Source organism: Dama dama, chromosome 18 (genome assembly GCF_033118175.1).
Source record: "Dama dama isolate Ldn47 chromosome 18, ASM3311817v1, whole genome shotgun sequence".
Taxonomy (NCBI): Eukaryota; Metazoa; Chordata; class Mammalia; order Artiodactyla; family Cervidae; genus Dama; species Dama dama.
Genome location: NC_083698.1, coordinates 77,292,077 through 77,315,711, shown reverse-complemented (window position 1 = coordinate 77,315,711; position 23,635 = coordinate 77,292,077). Strand labels below are relative to the sequence as shown.

At 35.0% G+C, this 23,635-nt stretch overlaps 1 protein-coding gene and 1 long non-coding RNA gene across 5 annotated transcripts in view; one reads left to right on the top strand and one right to left on the bottom strand.

Annotated features, from left to right (window-relative positions):
* Positions 1 to 12,912, bottom strand: part of LOC133072418 (uncharacterized) — a 41,118-nt gene extending 28,206 nt beyond the window's left edge. The window contains exons 1-2 of one of the 2 annotated variants that reach the window (XR_009696730.1): positions 5,063 to 12,912; positions 4,381 to 4,527 (exon numbers count right to left, since the gene is read on the bottom strand). This is a non-coding gene — a long non-coding RNA (uncharacterized LOC133072418). Of the gene's footprint in view, positions 1 to 4,380 lie in introns of both variants that reach the window. The other variant, XR_009696731.1, reaches the window with a different exon arrangement.
* CDK13 (cyclin dependent kinase 13) overlaps positions 1 to 23,635 on the top strand; it is a 125,211-nt gene that overhangs the window by 87,284 nt on the left and 14,292 nt on the right. For all 3 annotated transcript variants that reach the window (XR_009696729.1, XM_061165658.1, XM_061165657.1), the window contains exons 8-11: positions 12,921 to 13,022; positions 13,116 to 13,193; positions 22,131 to 22,247; positions 22,821 to 22,952. Coding sequence is in view for 2 of the 3 variants with exons in the window: in XM_061165658.1 (XP_061021641.1) it covers positions 12,921 to 13,022; positions 13,116 to 13,193; positions 22,131 to 22,247; positions 22,821 to 22,952 (429 nt within the window). In the remaining variant the exon portion in view is untranslated. The remainder of the gene's footprint in view (positions 1 to 12,920; positions 13,023 to 13,115; positions 13,194 to 22,130; positions 22,248 to 22,820; positions 22,953 to 23,635) is intronic.

Below are 23,635 nucleotides of genomic sequence, written 5' to 3'. Positions count from 1 at the left end.
CCAGAAAGGATTAAGTGACTTGAAATATTCAAAAGTATTTGTTAATATCATCTAGAGTATGAAGCTTGAAGTTTCCAACTTCCAGTTGTTTATTCTTTCCATCATATATAATAATGCCTCTTGATAGAATTTGAAGGAAAAAAATATATAGGTTCATAAGTGTATTTAATCCAAAACTTCACTTGCATAGCTGGTTCACTGAGATTTCATTGTAGTTTGGTTATCCTTTCTTAATACAAGTATATGTCTCTCATACTTTGACTATAAATCCTGTTCCTCTTGTTTTCATGTTAGGTTTCAGTGGAGATGGAGAACAGCTAAATTACCATTTTCCATCTGATGATTCTTTTTATGTAGATATTTGTCCTTATTGGAATAAGTATGTTCCAGAAAACCTATAGAGCCAAATTTTATGTCTGAATCCACTCTCCCATTGAATTTTTTTTTTTAATGGAATGTTGGGTTTCAGTGGAGTGTCAGGAGTTTGTCGTGTTAACTGAGGCTTGGTCCTCATTGTCTTGCTGAATTGAAAATTTAAAATCCCATAACTTTGCATCTTCAGGTAGTGTACACTGAAAATTTCTGCTTATTCAAATTTGCAAGTTAAAAAGTTGGTGTATCATTTTGTTTTACAAGCAGATATCCTATACTTCAGGGTTATGTAGTTTTAAAAAAATATTTTTTTCAGATTCAAATAATTCCGATTTCTTTAAAATCAGTAAAGAAGTAGGCTTAACTTAATGGAATGACTTAAAACATATTATTCTAGTAAATTTTAATAATACTGAAATTCACTGCCTTTAGCAGATTCACTGTATTTTCCCAAATTCTCTAGATATTTTTTGAAATATAAAGCAAATGATTTTCATCCACATTTCTTTGTTATTAGAACCAGAAAGAAACCATAATACCCCGATCCAAATGTTAAGATAATTTTGAAAAACTTTCTGAGTGTAATTAGCTATTACAGATAGAATGAAATATTCAAGAAATTATCCTAGGGTTTTTTGTTTTAAAATAGAGCAAATTTCAGCTTATCACTGTAATTTGATTTGGTATGCCTTTTTTTGAGTGAGAAAAACCAGACAGAGCTACAGCTAGTGTGTAGGAATTGAACATGAAGTAGAGGGTGACCAATGTGAATCTCTTCTGTCCTGTGTGCTGCAGTAGAAAAAAGGTGAACCACTGGGCTAAAACTTGGAAGAAAAGAATTCTTTTAAAGTTGAAGAATCATTTTCTCATTTTGAACATCAGTATTAATGCTTTGCCTTATTTGGCCTTGGGGGAAAAAAAGAACTTGAGAATGCGAGGTTTTGCCCCATTTTTTCGTATCCATTCAGTTTTTTAGTAGCTTATTTAGGTCTAACTTTTCCCAAAACTTTCAGCCACAATGATAAACCCTCTTTCTGAGTGTTTATTTTACTAGGTCTTGGCCCCAGTGCTTTTCCAAGTAATGGGGTATCTTTTTCTCTTTATGTGATTGACTTATATGAAGAAAAAGATACAGTTTGTATATAAGTTGAAATTAATTTCACTTTTAGAGAAGAATCTATAGCTTAGAACATTTACTTCTTTAATGCTAAGAACTCAAAATCTTTAGGCCTAAATCAGGAAACTTTGGCTCTAGGCCTGGCATTGCCGTTTTACCAGTTATGGAATATTGAACAAGTCAGTTAATCTCTCTATATTTCGTTATTCTCAACTTTTAAGATAAAGGATTTCAAATATCTAAGATATTTATAGTTTATTGAAAAACATGTATTATTTCTTAGTTCTGAAAGTTAACATGAATAAAAGATTTTTAAACATTTGAAGACAATATCGCCATCTAGAGGCTTTTCATAAGATTGCCATTAAAGCCAAAACTAAATTTTCCCAAACTTATGTAGGGTATGGGAGAAGGCAGTGGCACCCCACTCCAGTACTCTTGCCTGGAAAATCCCATGGACAGAGGAGCCTGGTAGGCTGCAGCCACGGGGTCGCTAAGAGTCGGATATGACTGAGCGACTTCACTTAGCTTTTCACTTTCATGCACTGGAGAAGGAAATGACAGCCCACTCCAGTCTTCTTGCCTGGAGAATCTCAAGGATGGGGGAGCCTGGTGGGCTGCCGTCTTTGGGGTCGCACAGAGTCGGACACGACTGACGCGACTTAGCAGCAGCAGCATGCAGGGTATGAATGGGAGAGTCACCTGTTGCTGCTTGTCCATGTTCTAGATGAAATTATATTCGGAATTAAAATTGCCTCCTTAGGGCTGGTCTTTTTGTGTTCTTGTCTTTTCACTAGAGCTAGAATTATAGTTATTTAAAGACAGGTATCATTATTTTAAACTTTTGTGTTTTATATGCCTTAAAACATAAAAAACTTTCATAATAACTGCTTGATTAATTCTGATCATTGAATATGTTGTATTAATTATATTAAGATTAGTTGTTGGACTTTCAAATATTATATTTTACTTTTGCCAGATAAAATATACTCATTTAGTCTTCCAGCAAGTTGTGTGATACTTCCATTTCTGAATCTCCCTTAAAACACCTTATCTATCTAATAATATTTTGATAGCATCAGATATTTAAAATTACCCGTGATTTCACATGAAAATTATTTATAAGTCTGATGACTTTACCGTTTATTATCTTATTAACCACATTAAAGTAGAAGCTTTGAAAAATAAGTGGTGGTGGTGTTACTTCCCTAGTGGACTAAAAAAATAGTGTCTGCTTTTTTTTTTTTTCAAAAACTGTTAATGAGACTTACTTATAGAAGATATTCAGTAGAAGTTGAAAATCAGAATATTCGATGTTGAGACCATTATTTCTGGATTTTTACAAAGTTAGTTTCTAGCCATCTGAGAGTAACAGCTTGTTAGAGTTAGTGTTTTTTGTTTTCTAATTTAATGTCTGAGGGATTTTATGTGTGTCTGTCTGCTAGATTATGGAATTTATTGCTTGGAATTTAATTGTTTGAATAAATTGAAATAAAAAAATTCTTTATTTTTAGGAGTGTTTTAAAGTATTAATTTATTCTAACACTAAGAACCTCACTGTATGTTTTTCAATCATGTTCTTTTTCAGTAGAGGTGAATTTGTTTTTTTTTGTGTGTGTGTGAAAAGACTGGGTAGACATGTCAATACCACAGGTTTTTTAGTTCATGAAGCAAAAAAAAAAAAATCGTCAGATGTATGGTGTCACTTCAGTTTGTGTTTTCTCTTTGTGATCTAAATAAAACCATCTTTAGGATGTTGACTGTGAGTAGCCAAACCAGTAGACCAAGTTCTAAATGTTTAGTTTTGAGGACTCTGGATTTTCATTTATTTGTCTAACTTTGGATGATCTATTTTCATTTTTACATCAGTACTTTAGCTTTCTTGGAATTTAAATGTCCTAGTCTCAAGACAGTTTCAGTGTCTTACACTTTTGTTTTTACATTTGTAAACACAATATCCTAATCATACCATGAAATATTCTCTTGATAACACTATAAATGATTATTAAATTGGGTAATTCAAGATTGGTCTTATTCTCTGCTAATTCCACCTACCTTTGAGTTTTCTTTTATATTAGAGTCCTGTTTGCATACTTTCTTTATTTTTGCTTTTTCCTCATTAAGCACTAAGGTAAAACTGAGGCATGACACAATTTTGTGAAAGTTCTGCGTAAATTATCATGAGTTTTTCTTTGATTTTAATAAAACAATTGTTTTCGTTGTCTCTGGTCAGTATTAACTTTAAAAATATATTAAAAAGCTTACTTACAATGTTTATTAAAACATTTAAAATGTAATTAAAACACCCCTGTCTTTTTTAAAGTTCTTTTGCCGTTTCTCTTCTCTCCCAGTCTCTATCTCCTAGCTCTAGAAATGAGCATTTGCTCAGCCTTCTCAGGCAAATGATAGTTGAGTGTAGTCAGAGCAAGAACCAAGTAATTTTATAGGTCTCGTGTGGATATTCTCCTGGAGACAGCAGTGTGTATTGAAGGTGTAAACATCGGCATTTTATTTTATATTATCACTTTGGCTGCACTTTAGAAGGTAGATTGACCTTGTAGGCCTGCAAGCAAGGGCAGTCAGTTATAAAGCTGTTGAATAAACCTCGGTAGGATAATCATAGCTAAACTAGGCAGTGGGCATAGCTGTTGTAAAGATGCAGATGAATTTCATCATAAGATACAGAATTATTAGAATTTGATGGTTGACATGTTGGTAGACATATTCCTGCCTTCACCCCTGTGGTAAGATTTCTGCTTAAGGAACTGAATAAATGACTTATTAATTAGGATAAACTAAATTTATAACAAAGAGAACCTCAAAATTCAGTGGCTTAAAGAATAAGAAGTCTGTATTTCTCCCTCAGTAATCTGGAATAGTTGTTACTTTACCTTGATGCAAAATTGAGAGTACTTTACCATATTATTAGATTAAGTGTTTACTCTGCTTCACACAGTCATTTAAGGATTCAGATTGGAAGATTTGCTGTCTTTCTTCACATGCCTTCCAAGTCGGTCATCATGTCTGTCAGCTCGAAGCTAGAAAAGAGAAAGGAGTGGTGTTGTGAGCCAAGCTAGAAATGGTACTTGTGTTCACTTTCCTTTGGCAAGAACTTGGGCACGTGGCCATACTTAACTGCAGTGAGGATGGGAGATGAAGTGTAGGTGGGCAGCTCCCATCAAAGAAAGGAAGAACAGATTTTAGGAAACAGCTTTGCAGTCTCTGCCATAAGTGATGCTGTTTGCTGAGACAGGAAATGGGAAGCAGGTTTGCAAGATAGTAAATTTCCTTTTATGTTAAGACATAGGTATTTATAGGACTTCTAAATTTGCATGTGTAATAATGTATAAGTGATCCTAAGATGACAGCAATTGGAAAAAAAAATTACTTATATTTTTCTGTAGCAATCTTATGATCCAGAAATTTATTTTTCTAAGAAAATATCAAAAGGAGGAAAGTGGGATAAAATTAGAAGGGAATGGGGAAAAAGCATGAAGAAAAGATTGTGTTTATTGTTATTTATTGATAGCTATGGCATAAATCAGTTGATTAAGAATATTAATAAGTACTTACTATATTCCAAACACTGACCCAGGTAATACCTGTTGGCTGCGTATTAAGTGATATAGAAGATTGACCAAGTCCTTGGTCTCAAACCTATTGGATAGAAGAAAGAATTTAAAGTACTAAATACTAAAAGGCAAATAAAATAGTTTCTGAAGGGTCAGTGTGAGCGTGGGGTGGGGCTGCTAGGGTAATTTTAGCTAAAACAGTAGGATAGACCTCTTTGTGAAATAAAAATGAGCTAAGACCTGAGTGATGAGAAGAGAATAACTTAATGAAGATCTAGGCAGATAACATTCCAAATAGAAGGAACTCAGCAACTGCAAGGCCTGGGAACAGACTTGCAAAGTTAAGGGGCCAAGATGTTTTCCCAGTGTAATAGGTACTCCAGGTTACAGTCTTATCACCGGAGGTAAATTTTAAATTTTATTTAATTACTGTGGGAAATCACTGGACAGTTTAAGCAGCTGACTGATATGACCTGGTTTTATGCTTAAAAACCATAAAAATGGGGGAAGAAGGCTAGAAATGGAGGCAGGGAAACTAGTTAAGAGACTGTTGTAGGAGTACCAGAGAAAAGATAATAGTGGCTCATACTCAAAGTGAGCAGTGACTCACATTTCCTTTAAATTGTGGGAAATGGTTGGATTTAGGATCTATTCGGTTGTAAAGTTGACAGAGTTGTTGATAGATTAGATATGAGATTTGAAGGAAAAGGGAATCAAAGATGACTCCTGGGTTTTTGACTTTAGATGCTGGGTTGGTATTAGAAATAGATCCCAGATTTCTTTTGTAATTTTGGTAGGTGTTTATGTAGTAGATTCTGAAGGATACATGACATTTGGTCATACAGTGAATTTACTTAGCTGAACTCTTTCCATGTTTTCCTCATATAAGTTATGCTCTAAAAGAATTAAGTGTAGACTTTATGTATTGTTGGAAAAGTGAAGTATTTTAGAGCTTATTTAGTTATTTCCCTTTATGTGATTCTTTTTTCATTTCTTAAGAGAATCTTTAACAAAGTTATCAACTATGGTTTGTGAATTTTACTTTGGATTATCCAGAATCTCTGAATACATCAAGGGCCTAAAATCTTGCTCTGATCATCTGCCTTGCCTTTTACCTGTTTAGACCAGACAGGCGACTGAGCTGCCTGCCAGGCTGGGGATGCACCGTTAAGGCAGTGCTTGCTTTGTTAGAAGTACAGTGCTGCTTGTGGGGCAGTAGGGTAAGGAAGACCATAACCACATCACAAGGTCCCTAAGGTCCCCAGTCTTAAGGGCAGTGTTGGAATCTACTACTGATAATCTTTGATCTCTGTTCTGTTGATACTTAATTGAATGTAAAGAGAAATGCTGGGATGGTACTTTGTTTTATAAAATGTGTACATCAGTTTGAATATTTACTTCATGAAAGAAGGAATTTTCACAATATAGTTTATACTAGTGTTTTAAATAGGGCTTCCCTGGTGGCTCAGAGGTTAAAGCCTCTGCCTGCAATGCGAGAGACCCAGGTTCGATCCCTGGGTCGGGAAGATCCCCTGGAGAAGGAAATGGCAACCCACTCCAGTATTCTCACCTGGAGAACCCATGGACGGAGAAGCCTGGTGGGCTACAATCCATGGGGTCGCAGAGTCAGAAAATTGAACTTTCTATGTCAGATTTTACAGTTAAATGTTTCCAGTATTTACATAGTTTTAATTTTTCTTCTGACAAAAACTAAGCATTTAGATATATTTGGAAAAGCTGCTAATTGGTATACATTAAATTCTTTTGCTGTATACCTGGAAGTATATTCCACTAGTCTCTATTAATCATTTTTGAAAAGGTATTAAATATTTTCACTTCTGAATTTGATGAGTTAATAAAAAAGTGAACTACTCTTAATTTAAACTGCTAAAGATGACTGTTTTCTGAATGTTGCCTAGAACTTGTTATATAGTATTGTTACTTTCCTAGTGGCTCAGACGGTAAAGCGTCTGTCTACAATGCGGGAGACCTGGGTTTGATCCCTGGGTTGGGAAGATTCCCTGGAGAAGGAAATGGCAACCCGCTCCAGTACTCTTGCCTAGAAAATCCCATGGGTGGAGGAGCCTGGTGCAGGCAACTGTCCATGGGGTCGCAAAGAGTCGGACACGACTGAGTGACTTCACTTTCTTTCACTTTCTTTCTTATTTTTAAAAAACAAAATTCAGCTGAGTAAATTTGAAGATCTAGTTGGCTTATTAAGCACTTCATGAATCAGGCAGCATCCCATCTAGCAAGTAGAAGGGAGCTCCAAGTTTTAAAGGCAGAGGGGGCAGGGACAAGGAAGTTACACTAGCAGAAGGCAGATTGGTTGTAGCAAGATTGTTTTCCTTTAAGGGGTGGCAGGGGTGTCTATGTGACAGATTACCTCACTAGTGCTGCCCAGGAAATTCCAGACTGATTGATTAAGATGAAGTTTCTGGGATGGCTTGAGTCGGCAATTAGGTTAGATATTAAGTCTTGGTTGGCTGGTGTGGGGCTTACACAAATAACAGATCCATTTTGGATCTGTTGTTTCTTTTTAAACTATGTAAAATAATCTTTCATTTAAATATGAACTTTACTAACCTTAATTTGTATAATCTTTCCACATATTTCACCCTTTTATTTTTTTAATACATTTAAAAACATTTCTAAACATAAAAGATTAAAAGTTAACTATTTACTTGACCATTTAAATTAATTTAAACATTTTTCTTGAGACTAGTTGTACCTAGATAACAAGACCACAGGTTTCATATGCTCACAGACCCTTGAAATGTTTTAGAAAATTACTTGTCATGTTTTTCTAATACTTTGCCTGCCCTCTGCCACCAGCTAATTCTTGTATGTCACCTAAAGTTGGGGCCATATACATTAAAAGTTCTTCCGTATGTCCAGCACTGTTCTCGGCTTAGTTTGTGGGGTTCATAATAAAGAATGGCCTCTGAGGCCTTTTGACTTTCTTGGAACATAGGGAAAACAAAGTAGTTCAATATAATGGTAAGTATGGTGTAAATTTAAGAATATGAAAATAAATCTCTCTTTAAAAATAAATCTGTTGTTAAAAAGAGATTAGACCTTATGGAGACGGATCTTTCACTATGTTTTAAAAGAGGTATAGGTTTGAGTGAGAGTAAAATCGGAAGGAACTTCAAATTTAAAAGGACGTAGGTCATCAAGAGGTGAACATATTTTTAAATGGTTAAATCCAGCTTAATTAGAATAGCTAGAGTTTAAGAGACTTCCTCATTGTGCAAAGTGATGCTAGTAAAAACAAGCAAAAATCACTAAGGAAAGTAATTTAGTAATGTTAGAAAAATCTAATGCTCGTTAGCTATTGAAAACAGACTATCTTCTCTGTTTTCACTACCTTTCTCTGAAAAAAGGTCAAGTATTCTTTTTTCCTGGCTTTGGCACACTGTTACTATAGTCCTAACTGTGGTAATGCTGTGATGTCTAGATCAATGCCTTATAGTATAAATGTTTAAATTATTTGGGGAAATCTGGCTGTGTGGAAGCAGGCTGCTTGGAACTCAGACCTACAGTCAGTCGGCAAGAGGGAATTGCTTGTAAACCATATGCTCCTTTTTTTCCTTACCCAGACTGGTCCAAGTTTAAGCTGACCTTAGGTGGCTTGGCTTGGAATACAGCCGTTCTGGGGAATTTCCTGATACAGCTTTTGTGTCCTTGTGATTTGGAGGATATCTGGAAAGAAGGAGATATTTAGAATTGATCTAAAGACTATGTGATATATGTGTATGTGTGTGAAGGCACATATATATGTCTTCATTGTTAGAAGATGATAAAGTGTCTTACCTATTGCCAGTGGTTCTTTACAGAATAAACCTGAATTGGAGAGAGGACACAGCCTATCAACATAAAATTGGATTAAATATTTACTGAGTATGGCCCCAGGCATCAGAACAAGACCCAGTTTCCCCTGAAGTCAGTCTCTCTCATCAGGAAGCTTCCATAAGCCTCTTATCCTTATCTATCAGAGGGCAGACAATGAAAATCAAAATCATAGAAAACTAACCAAACTGATCTTATGGACCACAGCCTTGTCTAATTCAGTGAAACTATGTGACGTGCTCTGTAGCGCCACCCAAGACGGATGGGTCATAGCGGAGACTTCTGACAAAACATGGTCCACTGGAGAAGGGAATGGCACACCACTTCAGTATTCTTGCCTTGAGAACCCTGTGAACAGTATGAAAAGGCAAAAAGCTATGACACTGAAAGATGAAGAGCCCTGGGTCAGTAGGTGCCCAGTAAGTTATTGGAGAAGAGTGGAGAAATGACTCCAGAAAGAATGAAGAAGTAGAGCCAAAGCAAAAACAACATTGTGGGTATGACTGGTGATGGAAGTAAAGTCTGATGCTGTAAAGAACAGTGTTGCATAGGAACCTGGAGTGTTAGGTCCATGAAAATTGGGAAGTGGTCAAACGGAGATGGCAAGAGTGAACATCTACATTTTAGCAATCAGTGAATTAAAATGGACCGGAGTGGGCAAATTTAATTCAGATAACCATTATATCTACTCCTGTGGGCAAGAATCCTTTAGAATAATGGAGTAGCGCTCATAGTCAACAAGAGTCTGAAATGCACTACTTGGTTGCAGTCTCAAAAATGACAGAATGATCTCTGTTTATTTCCAAGGCAAGCCATTCAATGTCACAGTAATCCAAGTGTATGCCCCAGCCACTAATGCCAAAGAAGCTGAACAGTTTATGAAGACCTACAAGACCTTCTAGAACTAACACCCAAAAAAGATGTTCTTTTCATTATAGGGGACTGGAATGCAAAAGTAGGAAGTCAAGAGATACCTGGAGTAACAGGCAGGTTTAGCCCTGAAGTACAAAATGAAACAAGGCAAAGGCTAACAGAGTTTTGCCAAGAGAACACACTGGTCATAGGAAAACACTCTTTACCAACATTACAAGAGACGACTCTACACATGGACGTCACCAGATGTCAATACTGAAATCAGATTGATTATATTCTTTGCAACCAAAGATGGGAGAAACTTTGTACCATCAGCAAAAACAAGATGAGGAGCTAACTGTGGCTGAGATCATGAGCTCCTTATTGCAAAATTAATACATAAATTGAAGAAAGTAGGGAAAACCACTAGACCATTCAGGCATGACCTAAATCAAATCCCTTACCTTTATACAATGGAAGTGACAGATAGATTCAAGGGATCAGATTTGATAGACAGAGTGCTTGAAGAACTAAGGATGGAGGTTTGTGACACTGTGTAGGAGGCAGTGATCAAGACCTTCCCGAAGAAAAAGAAATGCAAAAAGGCAAAACGGTTGTCTGAGGAGGCCTTACAAATAGCTGTGAAAAGAAGAAAAGCTAAAGGCAAAGGAGAAAAGGAAAGACAACCCATCTGAATGCAGAGTTCCAAAGAATAGCATGGAGAGATAAGAAAGCCTTCCTCAGTGATCAATGCAAAGAAATAGAGGAAGATAATAGAATGGGAAAGACTAGAGATCTCTTCAAGAAAATTAGAGATCCCAAGGGAACATTTCTTGCAAAGAAGGGCATAGTAAAGGACAGAAATTGTATGGACCTAATAGAAGCAGAAGAGATTTAAGAAGAGGTGGCAGGAATACACAGAAATGATAACCACGATGGTGTGATCACTCACCTAGAACTGGATATCCTGGAGTGTGAAGTCAAGTGGGCCTTAGGAAGCATCACTACGAACAAAAATAGTGGAAGTGATGGAATTCCAGTTCAGCTATTTCAAATACTAAAAAAGATGATGCTATGAAAGTGCTGCATTCAATATGCCAGCAAATTTGGAAAACTCAGCAGTGGCTGCAGGACTGGAAAAGGTCAGTTTTCATTCCAATCCCAAAGAAGGGCAGTGCCAAAGAATGTTCAGACTACTGCACAATGACACTCATTTCACACACTAGCAAAGTAATGCTCAAAATTCTCCAAACTAGGCTTCAACAGTACATGAACTATGAACTTCCAGATGTTCAAACTGGGTTTAGAAAAGGCAGAGGAACCAGAGATCAAATTGCCAATATCCATTGGATCATCGAAAAACCAAGAGAGTTCCAGAAAAACATCTACTTCTGCTTTATTTGACTATGCCAAAGCCTTTCACTGTGTAGATTACAACAAACTACGGAAAATTCTTAAAGAGTTGGGACTACCAGAACACCTTACCTACCTTGTGGAAATGTGTATGCAGGTCAAGAAGCATCGGTTAGAACCAGACATGGAACAATGGACTGGTTGCGAATTGGGAAGGAAGTATATCAAGGCTGTATATTGTCCGCTGTTTATTTAAAACTTATATGCAGAGTACATCATGTGAAATGCTGGGCTAGATGAAGCAACAATCTGGAATCAAGATTGCTGGGAGAAATATCAATAACCTCATATATGTAGATGACACCATCCTTATGGCAGAAAGCAAAGAGGAACTAAAGAGCCTCTTGATGAAAGAGAGGGAGAAAGTTGGCTTAAAACTCCACATTCAAAAAACTAAGATCATGGCATCTGGTCCCATCGCTTCATGGCAAATAGATGGAGAAACAATGGATGCAGTGACTTTGTTTTCTTGGGTCCAAAATCACTGCAGATGGGGACTGCAGCCATGAAATTTTAAAAGATGCTTGTTCCTTGGTAGAAAATCTATGAGAAACTTAGATAGCATGTTATAAAGCAGAGACATTGCTTTGCCAACAATGGTCCATCCAGTCAAAGCTATGGTTTTACTAGTAGTCATGTATGGATGTATGAGTTGGATCATAAACAAAGCTGAGTTCTGAAGAACTGATGCTTTTGAATTGTGGTGTTGGAGAAGGCCCTTGAGAGTCACTTGGACTGCAAGGAGATCCAACCAGTCCATCCTAAAGGAAATCAGTCCTGAATATTCATTGGAAGGACTGATGCTGAAGCTGAAACTCCAGTACTTTGGCCACTCGATGGTGAAGTACTGACTTATTGGAAAAGACCCTGATGCTGGGAAAGATGAAAGGCAGGAGGAGAAGGGGACGACAGAGGATGAGATGGTTGGATGGCATCACTGACTCAGTGGACATGAGTTTGAGCAAGCTCCAGGAGTTGGTGATGGACAGGGAAGCTTGGCGTGCTGTAGGCCGTGGGGTCACAAAGAGTCGGAAACGACTGACCGACTGAACTGAACTGAACTACAGTTTACCTTTCTGTACTTTCTGTTCACATACCAAAATGGGTTAAAATAAATAAAATATTGTCAATGGAAGATATGCCCAGTTGAAAACTTTGTTAGGTGGTTACAGTTTGAACTGTATCTTGCCACACATTAGTAATTTGCCAGATTTGGTGAAGATCAATCTGCCAACAGTTATGTTGATATATAGATCTTTCTTTGTCCATATTACAGTTAAAACAAGATGACTTTTTTTAATACATTGATGGAATTTTTCAGTTAATTATATTGCCTTCAGATCTATTTTATGATCCTGTGTTAGATATCATAGCATGTATGAAGGCGGATGAAAGTGGTTTTAGTTAGGATTGTAGGATGGTTTTGATTGGCCAAATAATATTTCTTAAGAGAATTTTGGGGGCTTCCCTGGTGGCTCAGTGGTAAAGAATCCACCTGTTAATGTAGGAGTTGCAGGCTCGATCCCTGGGAAGCGGTTGAGAAGATTCCCTGGAGAAGGAAATGGCAATTCCTGTATTCTTGCCTGGAGAATTCCATAGACAGAGGTGCCTAGCCTCTGTCTACAGTCCATGGGGTTGCAAGAGCTGGACACAACTTAATGAGTAAACAGCAGCACCAACAAAGAGAATTTCTCTTATTCTAACACATATTAACTCTAAAGAGTGCCTTCTCTGTTTTTTAGTCGGCCATATACAAACAAAGTCATCACTTTGTGGTACCGTCCACCTGAACTGCTGCTGGGAGAAGAAAGGTATACACCAGCTATCGATGTGTGGAGCTGTGGGTAAGATAGGTTTCCTGAATAGTTCAGTTGAAACTTTTGATAAATTAAGTGAAATCTTACCTTTTGGTAATCATGGTTGTTTTTTCCTGTTAGATGTATCCTTGGTGAACTCTTCACTAAAAAACCTATATTTCAAGCAAATCAGGAGCTTGCACAACTAGAATTAATAAGGTAAGCTTGTGATTGTAATATCTGTAGGAAATTAAAAAAATTTCAGGCTTGTGTTTCTAGGCGAATATCACATTTCTGTTTAAAGATAAATGAGTGCTGAAAGGAGGAGAAACTATGTTATAGGCACTCTGATGATTGTTCTAGTAAAATTAAGGATCTTAAAGTCCATACATATCTTGTGATTAAATTAACATGTTCGAGGCCCTAAAAATAAGACTGGGAAGGAGGAGTAAATATGAAGGAGGAGAGAATGAATGGTAGATTCTGTTTTTCAGAGTGTGGAGTATGGAAGAATTAATATTTGGGGATATTAGAAAGAAATACTCTTTTATATACATATATGCATACATGTTTATATTTTTCTGTATATGTATGCACACACTGAAATACATCCATGTACTCACTAGCATATGTCTTCATTGTTTGAAGCCTATTGTAGGACCTTGGTCATATGGTAATCATCTTTCTCTTCATCTAATATTTTAAATAAATTAAAAAAAAGCTTTGGTTTTCTTACTTATAGTAATATGAATTCCCAACTTGTAAGATTTGCATGAGTGTTTGAAAATATGGCTGAAAATTTTTAGGAAAGATTGGTATAAGACACAAAAATACCCATATACTGTCAACTTCCCCTTTAGCAGACTTATTGCACTAATTGGTGCTCTCCGTTCGATCTGTAAATACTACTAGCTTGATAACATAGCACACTGAATATTTGCAGTTAGTAGATTATCACTCTCTACTCTACTTAAGACTAGTATTTATTCCAGCAGTTGAAGAATACGATGACCAAGAGGGAGTTGTTTCCAATTTTATATACAAATATTCTATTATTGTACATATGTTCAATTATGGACAGATGTGCTTTGCAAAGACTTAACATTGCTATTAAATTATTAAGGTGTGTGCAGGGTACTATAAGGAAGAAAAGGCATATAAATTTAGAATAATTTAATAATCAGATTGCTTGGAATCCTTGATGATATGTTATGGCTGTGGTTTGTGCAAGAAAGCTAATGTAGAACCCCATTCAGTGAATCCTCTCTTGAAAGAGAAGGCCATGGCTCTGTGTCAGAACACTGGGAAATATACATTTATATGTTTTTAGTTAAAATAAAATGTTTAAATCATGTATCTGTGTACCTTTCTTTTTCTTTTGGTAATGATTTCTTCTAACCCATTTTTTCCTATTAGCCAAATATTGTTCCTAATTGGATTGGATACTAGGGCTTCTATCAATGATGTTGATATTTATTTAGTTTATACATGATGCACATATTGTTCTAAGAATTCACCTGAGTTACTTCAGTTGTGTCTTGTCCTTATAGTTAATAAAACTGAACTTTATAAAGAGGTGAAGAATTTGTTCCAAGTCGTACAACTAAACTAGCAAGTGGCAAAATTGAGATTTGAATCAAAGTAGTTTTATCTTAGAAACTATTCATTCTCTATACTATGTGGGAAACAAACTTCCTGGAGCTTTAGTTACTATGACACAAACACCAAAAATTAATGAAGAAAGCCTGAGAAATTTCTATAGGACATTAATATAAAAATTCTAAAAGAACTGATTAGCCTGTGGTATCTAATGTTTTATTAAAAATTACAAAGTCAAGTAGGATCATCCTAAAAATACAAGAATGTTTTAGCTTTAGGTATTCCTTTATTATAATTCATCATTTTAACAGACAAAAAACAGTATGTTTATCTTGATAGCAGTTGAATAGGTATTTGCTGAAATTATAAACTCCTAATTAAGTAAGTGTAGAGGCATATTTCCTTACTATGTTTGATAAAAATATGTATCACAAACTGACTAAATCATGTTTATTGGTAAAATACTAGAAGCAAAGGTAAGAATGAGAAAAAGTTAACTTGTGGTATCATTATTTTAAGAGTGTTTTAGAGATACTGATAAGTTAATTAGTAGTATTAGAAAAGTAAACCCAGTAGAGGTATATATACTAATACATATATTCTGAAGGAAATAGCTTAAAAAAATATCTTTTAAAGACTATTTACGAATATTAACCAGTTTCACCTACAATGGTAAAGAAGATTTGAGTTAAGTGTTGGAGAGGCATATCTTATTTTTGACTAGGAAGCTTTTTTTTTTTTTTTTTTAAACAATGGCAGTTCATCCTCTAGTAGTCGTTACAGTCCTAATGAGAATTTCAGAGGACATTTTTTGAACACTGATTGATTTTAATATTTATCTGGAGGGATGAACCTGAAAGTAACCAGGAAAATTTTTTTTAAAAGAGGGACAATTTGGCATATCATATGCTAAAACCAAATTTTAGTAACTGAAACTATTTTATGCTGGCACAAGATACCATAGGTGAATCAGTGGAATTATATGGGAAATCCAGAAGTAAAGAAAGTTCATATGGACCTTAAAATATAATACAGAGGGCACTTCAAATCAAGGAGTTAATTGAACAGTATTTATTGAGTGCTGATTATGTACCGGTTACTAGGTACGGAGGATACAGCAGAGGTTGGGGATTGTATCCTCTAGTGCCTGATAACTGGCACACATACTTTTCTGCTTTCTTATTGGGGGAGACAGAAAAGAAACAAAGAATAAAATGTATCAGGTGGTGATAAGTGTAAGGGGGTAGAAAGGATAGAAGGTAGTACATATGGTACCAGAGAAAATTTCATGAGGTATCATTTGAGTAGAGATTTGAGTGAACAGAAAAGTCAGGGTCCTCAGGCATGAGTGTGTTTGGATTATCTTGTGAACGGAAATAGAAAGTTCATTTCGTTAGTGGCATACTTTACACTTATTAAAAAGGAGATAGTAGATCTGGAGATCCTGACATGGAAAAGCAACATTGTCACACGAGAAGATCAATTTTACAGAAACTGTGATTGGTTTGACCCTATATACAGGAGACAAATTAAACATATCAGAAGAGTCTGGATCTGTTAATCTGAACATGGACTTGTGACGGGGGTAGAGAGGGGACTATTTTATTTTCTACTTTATATATTTCAAAATGTCTTTGGGTTTTGGTAAGATATCAAATATTATGAAAAAGAATGCTTCAAATTTGATTTTATAGCATTAATTATTTTTAAAACATGAAGAAAAGGGGGCATTTCTGGTAAAAGAGACATGTCTCCTTGATTTGAAGAAGGCAGCAGAATATATTGAAAGGGGTGGGCTTTGGAATCATGCAATCCTTGGCTCTAATGCCATCTCATCTACTTCCTGCTCTTGTGACTTAGGGTAAGTTCCATAATGCTGTAAGTTTCTTTCTTCACAAGTAAAACAGGACAAATAATATGCTTAGGATTGTAAAAATTAAATAAATGTAAGTTTGCTAATATATACTCTTCCCCTTATCTTACTTGCAGTAATGTTGGAATGTTTCCCCAGTCTGAAGCCTCAGGAATGATGAGTTCTAGGGTCTGCATTGAACAAATACATATAAATGTATTAAGGAAGATAATACTAATCAGAATCTGTCTTAAAAAGCTTTACACTGTAGTGGTCACTTTACACTGTAGTGAAGTATTTGTACTTCACCTGATTCCAGAAAATGCTTTAGGCATATTACAAAAATTCTATGATAAGTGGCTTAAATTGAAAAGTAATGGCAAGGAGAGTGAAAAACATAGGTGGGGACAAAAAAGGGATAAATGAGGGCAAAAATGTTTCTACATGAAAGTCACACTTTTAAGTGTTCTGGCAGCCAGTGAAAGAACCTTATTCACACAATGTATACTGCTTAGGGAATAAAAAACTAATCATGGAAGAAAGTAGACTTGGAATGAGAAGAATCTATCCTCTCTCCTGCCCTACACATACACAAAGCCTCAGGTCACACAGGTAAAGTTTTTAAAACTTTAAAGGCATAGGCTTTGGTTGTTCCAGAATATTGGAAATGAAGGGACGTTCGTGTATTTAAAAACGTGAAGCATGTATACTTTTATAAAATCAGTAGCATAAAAATTGGTAGCATAAAAAATTCTGTAGACTTCTTAATCTTTTTGGTCTCAGAACTTCTTTACACTGTTAGACATTGTGAAAAATCCCAGAGGCTTATTTATGTTGATGATATGTATTGAAATTTAAACTGAGAATTAAAAATATTTATTAATTCATTTTAAAACAATATGTTAGCATAACATTTTAATTGTAAAAAGTTTATATTTTTCCAAACTAAAATAAATGGTGAAATGAATAAGATTGTTTTTACATTTTTATAAATTTTGCATGTCTGGCTTAATAAACATATGGATAAACATCTGTGATATGATGTTTTCAGTAGTCTTTTCAGATAATTGTGCATATTCTTCATTGAAACTGGAGTGAGTGGCAGTTTTTTTTTTTAAAAAGCAGGTTATTTGTAATATTCAGTCTGTAACCACTGATTTTGTACTCTAATATATTGAAACCCACTGGTGTATCTTATACTCTGAATGGGTCTTTTATCCCTGATGCTTTTGTAACATCATGTGTGGGTCACTTAATCTATATTGGATCACTGAATTGAGCAGATCTTCTAAATGTAACATTTCATTTTATAGTTCTTGTTATGACACTAATCTCATGAGAAAAGCCTTTAGGTATTTATTTTGAAGCTTTTAGGTTTACAGTGCAGACATAAGTCTTTTAGTATTCTAGACTTTCTCCTGACAGCTTGAATTTTATAATTGACAACACTTCAGTTGTCTTCCTTGAAGTAGCAAGCTGAATTCATTCCTATATAAGAAAATGTCTGGCAGATACCCAAGTCAATGACCATAGTTTGATAGTTCTTTTTGTAGGTGAAAATGGTGGCTCATGAGAAAAGCAGCAGCTTGCAACTCAGTTATTGTACAAGTGCTTCTGAAGATAACTGTCACTTTTTTTTGTGCAGCAGAAGTGCTTTATGTATTCTCTTTCATTACTAAGAATATTAAAAAGATACACACTCAAGTGTTAGGATTTAATAACAATAACTTTTACTGCTTCAACGAAAAGTGCATTCTTGAGTGAAAACCCTCCCTACCCCATCAAGTGGTGTTGAAGAGTATGTACTGCTAATAGTCTGGCATCTCTGCCTGAAGTCATGCTAAGGTGCCAGTGTTTTCTACCGTTGGCTTAATACTGTCAGTGCAAAGCCAATACATTGAAAAGTGTAAATGATGTTTTAAAAGTATCTTTGATCTACCAGACCCCTGAAGGGTCTAGGGGACCCCATTTTTGCAAACTGTTGATGTAGACCAATTAAAAAGTAGAATACAGCATTATGCTAAAAACTTGTACTTTGATTAGGCCCAAGAAATATTCCTCTTTTGAATGTATGGATGACTAAGTATTAGAAAATCTCTTAATATAATTCATGATATTAGTAACCCAAGTAAAAAAATGCAGATGATGGCTACAATAAAGTTTCTAAAAATCAAACTGATAGAACTAAAGAAGCATTCTTTTGAAATTTGAAAGTCACAACAATTAAACCCAAAGTAAAAAGAAATAAATTAATGCTTTCTTAGCAGGAGGTATGTGTGAATTTGTATCTGTCTGTTACTATCTTCACCATGTGTTGTGTTTCTCAAACCAGAAGTTATCATTCTTCCCACTGGTAAACAATGAAAGTTAAATCAGAAACCAAAAAACCCATTAAAATCAGAAACCAAAAAATTACCAAATATTGTGTAGCGTCGTTAGCATTTTAACATTGTTTGGAAATTACCACATAATGTAGAGTACCATAATGATAAAGAATATATGTTTGAAAATATAACAGATGTATTCTGATTATAGATTATGATAATAGACCTGGAAAGCCTCAAACAAACAACTATTTAAAAAAACTATTAGGAACCATAGGATCTCAGATGGCATTCTAAAAATTTTTTTGCCACATTTTGACTATTTCCATTAACAAAACCCTTCTAATTATTGCTTAGGAAATACAATAGGGATAGGAACACATTAAAAAAATGACACTAAACCCCATAAAAAGAAACACAAATCTAATTGAAGAACTTTATACAAGTAAACTTTGGAGCTATTGCAGGTTTGGTTATAGACTACCATGATAAAGTGAGTATCAAAATAAAGTGACTCACAAAATTATTTGGTTTCCCAATGCATATGAAGTTATATTTGCACTATACTGTAGTCTGTTAGATATGCAATGGTATTATGTGTATATGTCCTAATTTAAAAATACTATATTGCTAAAAGTACCTACCGTCGTTTGAGCCTTGAGCAAGTTGTAAACTTCTTGTAAAGGAGGATTTGAGATAACTGTGAGAATTACCAGAATGTGACACAGAGACATGAAGTGAGTAAATGCTGTTGAAAAGATGGTGTCAGTAGACTTGCTAACGCAAGCTTACCACAAACTTGAAATCTGTTTAAATTAAAAAATGAGAAGTGTAGTAAAATGAGAGATGCTTGTATAAAAACCAAAGGAAATATAAAAATTGAAACATTAAGCTTTGTAAAGATCACAGTTCTTTAATCCAGAGCAGCTGTGTTGAATCCCAACAAGGATTCTCTTACTTTTGGAATGTGACAGTACTGATTCTACAATTCATCTGTAAGGAAATCCTGAAAAGGATAATTAGAGAAATGAGTACATAGTGGCGTTTGTCTTGTCTTAAGAAAAATGTAAAGCGAATTTCATATGATATTGACATCAGAATAGATAAATCAGATCAAAATAGATTCCCATAAAAGAGCTCAGATATTTAGGGATTTAGCATATGCTGCATTTCAGAATGTCTTCAGAAATGATTTAGGGATAGCTAATTGATTATCAGGCACTGATTTTGCTAAAATGCAGTTATCAATTGCTGTCATGTCTGCTTCCGTAATTTCTAAAAGTTTTCCCTATCTTAGAAACGTGTGTTCCATCCTGTATGCTGCTCCCAGTTAGATAACTTTCCCAGTCAACTCTCTTCCCAGAATACATAAAAGTCTTTAATGAAGCTGATTTCTATTATAAGGCTGTTAATGAGCCAGATGCTGGATCATTTACTTTCACAGCTCTGAAATAAAATGAATCTCCATTTTACAAAAGAGCAACAGATTCTAAGCAGCACAGTTTCACCAATATCACACAGATAGCGTTTAGGTCTAAAGTTTGTTTTCAGAGTCTGTCTTCATTGTAGTTAGGCAATCTGCCTCATAAGACTGTTGTGTGACCCCTGTCTGTGTTTCCAAATAAACCTCTGTAGCCCCAAATTCCACCTATACCACTTTCCTTGATTTGCCTCCTGAATGTTTATACTTTGCTATTTTCATGACTTTGCCTGTGCACTAATCTTTGCCAGTAACGTATTTCTCTTATTCCCTTTCCCACCTGTTTATTGTTTACTTATCCTTTGAGTTGTAGGCAAAATTCTGTATCTCTTCTCTAACTCAAGTACATTTTCTTCTATTTCTGTAGTTTAAAGTATCCTTAATTTTCTTTATTCCAGTGTATTTTATACTTCTATTATGGTGCACATCAATCTGCGAGGGATTGATTATTTATATTTATGTAGTATATGAAAGTGCAAGAGTGATTCTGTTACCATAATTTAGTAAGATAAAGTCATGTAAACAACTAAAATGTAAAGCAGGATGAAATAGTGTCAAAAGAAATCAGGAGCATGTAGAAAGTGACTATTCTGGACAGTGAGGATACAGAAAACATTGTAAGTAGATTATTTTTGATGTGCATCTTCAGGAATGAAAAGGATTCAGCTAGGTAGACTCTAGGAAAAAGGAGTATGAACAAAGACATGGAGGAGTGGTTGGCCTATGGAGAGATGAATTGGAAGATGAGAATGAGGAAGACAATTTGGGACCCGATCATAGAGAGCCATGCTCCTGAGTTTGGCCTTCTCTCCTTTTGAGGAAGTTGTGAGAATGAGATTGAAAGGAAGAAGAGATAGGCATATTGAAGAGTAAGATCTTAAAAGCTTGGATTTACAAAAATCCTAAACTGTATTGAAACAAAATACAGTTTCAGTGACACAGCTTTAAAAATGCTCCCATCATCTGGTATAAATGTTTCTAATGTATTAGTGATCTTAAGGTCTGCTGAAGAATGGCAACTTTAGTTGTCACTTGCTTCTGTACCTTAGTACATGTATTTATGTATGTGTAGAATATTTTTACTTTTGAGTCAGTGATGCATGGACCTTTTCTTTTTATATATGAAGGTCAGCTGGTAATTTTACATAAGATACACATTTATTCTTGAGATTCAATATACTTGAGTTAAGCATATTTAACCAGTTTTTCATCTACATACTACCAAAGCATTTTAAAATGTTTATCAGCTAGAGTTATCTGTTATAGCATTTCTTTAGTTTATGAAGGACTTACTATAAGAATAGTGAGGGATTTCAAGATACAGAGATCAAAGCAGTTAAAAGTTCTAAATACCTTGAAATTAGAGGCACTACTGAAATTGAAGAACTGTGTTTCAGGAATGTGACTTTTGGGGTTCTCTAGTTGATCAAATTCAGCAGCAGTCTATACGGTTTAGTTAGTGTCTTCAGTGTAGGAAATCTTTTCTGCTGTTATTGCAGACTTCATTATATTCATGAGAAGTGGTAATGATAGGTACCTGCAAAACCAGAGAATACATATACTAAACTCTAGTTCCTCAATTGGTATAAAAATTTAAAATTTTGGTTCCAAATATGCTCAACCTTTTGAATATTACCTGTGTCTTTAAGATTTGATTTTGCAAATATGAAGGTTTTCTTGCTAGAAATTGGGATGTTTATAGAGTGCTAGAAGCATTCACTGAAAAGAAATTCTTAAAACAGTTTATTCGGGATGACTAAAATATTTAATGAAACTTTTATACATTATATCAGAACTTCAGCTTTTGTATATTTAAAAAGGAGTTGTTTTGTATAGCAGTTGTATGTATTATTTTTTCCATGTAGTTTATATTGATGTACTTCTTTTTGTGTGTTGTTTAGCCGTATATGTGGGAGTCCATGTCCTGCTGTGTGGCCTGATGTAATCAAACTACCGTATTTCAACACCATGAAACCAAAGAAGCAATATCGTCGAAAGTTAAGAGAAGAATTTGTTTTGTAAGAAGGGGATGCTTAAACATCCATATTGCATTGATTTTTTACAAAGTTACTTCTTTAGAATTCTAAATGTCACTCTAGCTTCTGTTGACCTAAGGTAGACCTATCACAATTCTATTATAGCATTTAATTTTGAATGTCCCTTTGCTACATGCAAGTAAGCATTTCACCATCATTATGAAATCAGTTATTTGGGGTTGTGTGTTTGATTTAGTGTTTACCTGAGAGAAGTTTAACAATATCACTTAAAATTTTAATGAAACAGTTTTCAAGATACTTGAATTCAGTTTTTTTTACTTTGTTGTAGGAAACTGTTCTGTTCAGTTTTTAGTTAATGTTAAAACAGCAAATTGCCCACAGAGTAGTAAATACACTATTGTTTGCCAGTTTTCAAATTATTTAGAATAATTTACAAAATTATGTAAAAAATAAGCATTTCTTCAAAGGCAGATTTGTAACTTATTGGAATAAACTGTTGTAAACGTGTTACAAAATGCTAATGTTTAAGCTCCTACAGAAACATTAAACTTGAGTCAAAGAACTCGCATGACTTTTGTAATCCTCTCACGCCAGTATTCCTGCAGCCGCACTAGACTTATTTGATTACATGCTCGCCTTGGATCCTAGTAAGCGCTGCACTGCAGAGCAGGCTCTTCAGTGTGAGTTCCTGCGGGATGTGGAACCCTCAAAAATGCCTCCGCCAGAGTAAGTAACTTTTTATCGTATGCAAAATTTGGACAATTTTAATAATATCTGTATGTTAATATCAAGCTATTCTGTGGTTAGTTAAGTCAAAAGAAAAATAAATAGAATAGCAGTAGTACATATAATTTGCACATCAAATGTTCAGCTAAACATCAGACCAGTAAAAGCAGCTTTCCTGTAGCTAATTTTATTAATATAGTTCAACTCTTAGAAACAAGTCACTGCTGCTGCTATTGTGGTACTGCTTCTATCAATATTACTTGCTGTAGCTAAAATCTTGAGTGCTGTGCTAAGCATTTCTCAGTGTATAGTACATTAATCTTTATAATCTTAGGAAGTGGGTATTGTTATCACCATTTTACAGAGATGCAAACAGGTTCAGAGAGGTTAAGAAACTTGCCCAAGAATACAAATCTAGTAAAGGGTGAAGCCAGCTATCAAACTCGAGTTAGTTCTATAACAAAAAGAGGTTCTGAAATACTCCTTAGCAGACTATACAATAGATAATCCTTATCACTGCATGAAAGAATATTAGTATCAAAAACCTGTACAGAATGAGTTTACTGTCTGTTGTGGGGGTTGGGAGGCAGGAAATGCGTAGAGTTTGGGAGTCAGAATGGCTGAGTTCTTGACTCTTTGGCTCCTTTGTGGTTCCTGTAATTTCTCTAGGATTGATTTGGGGA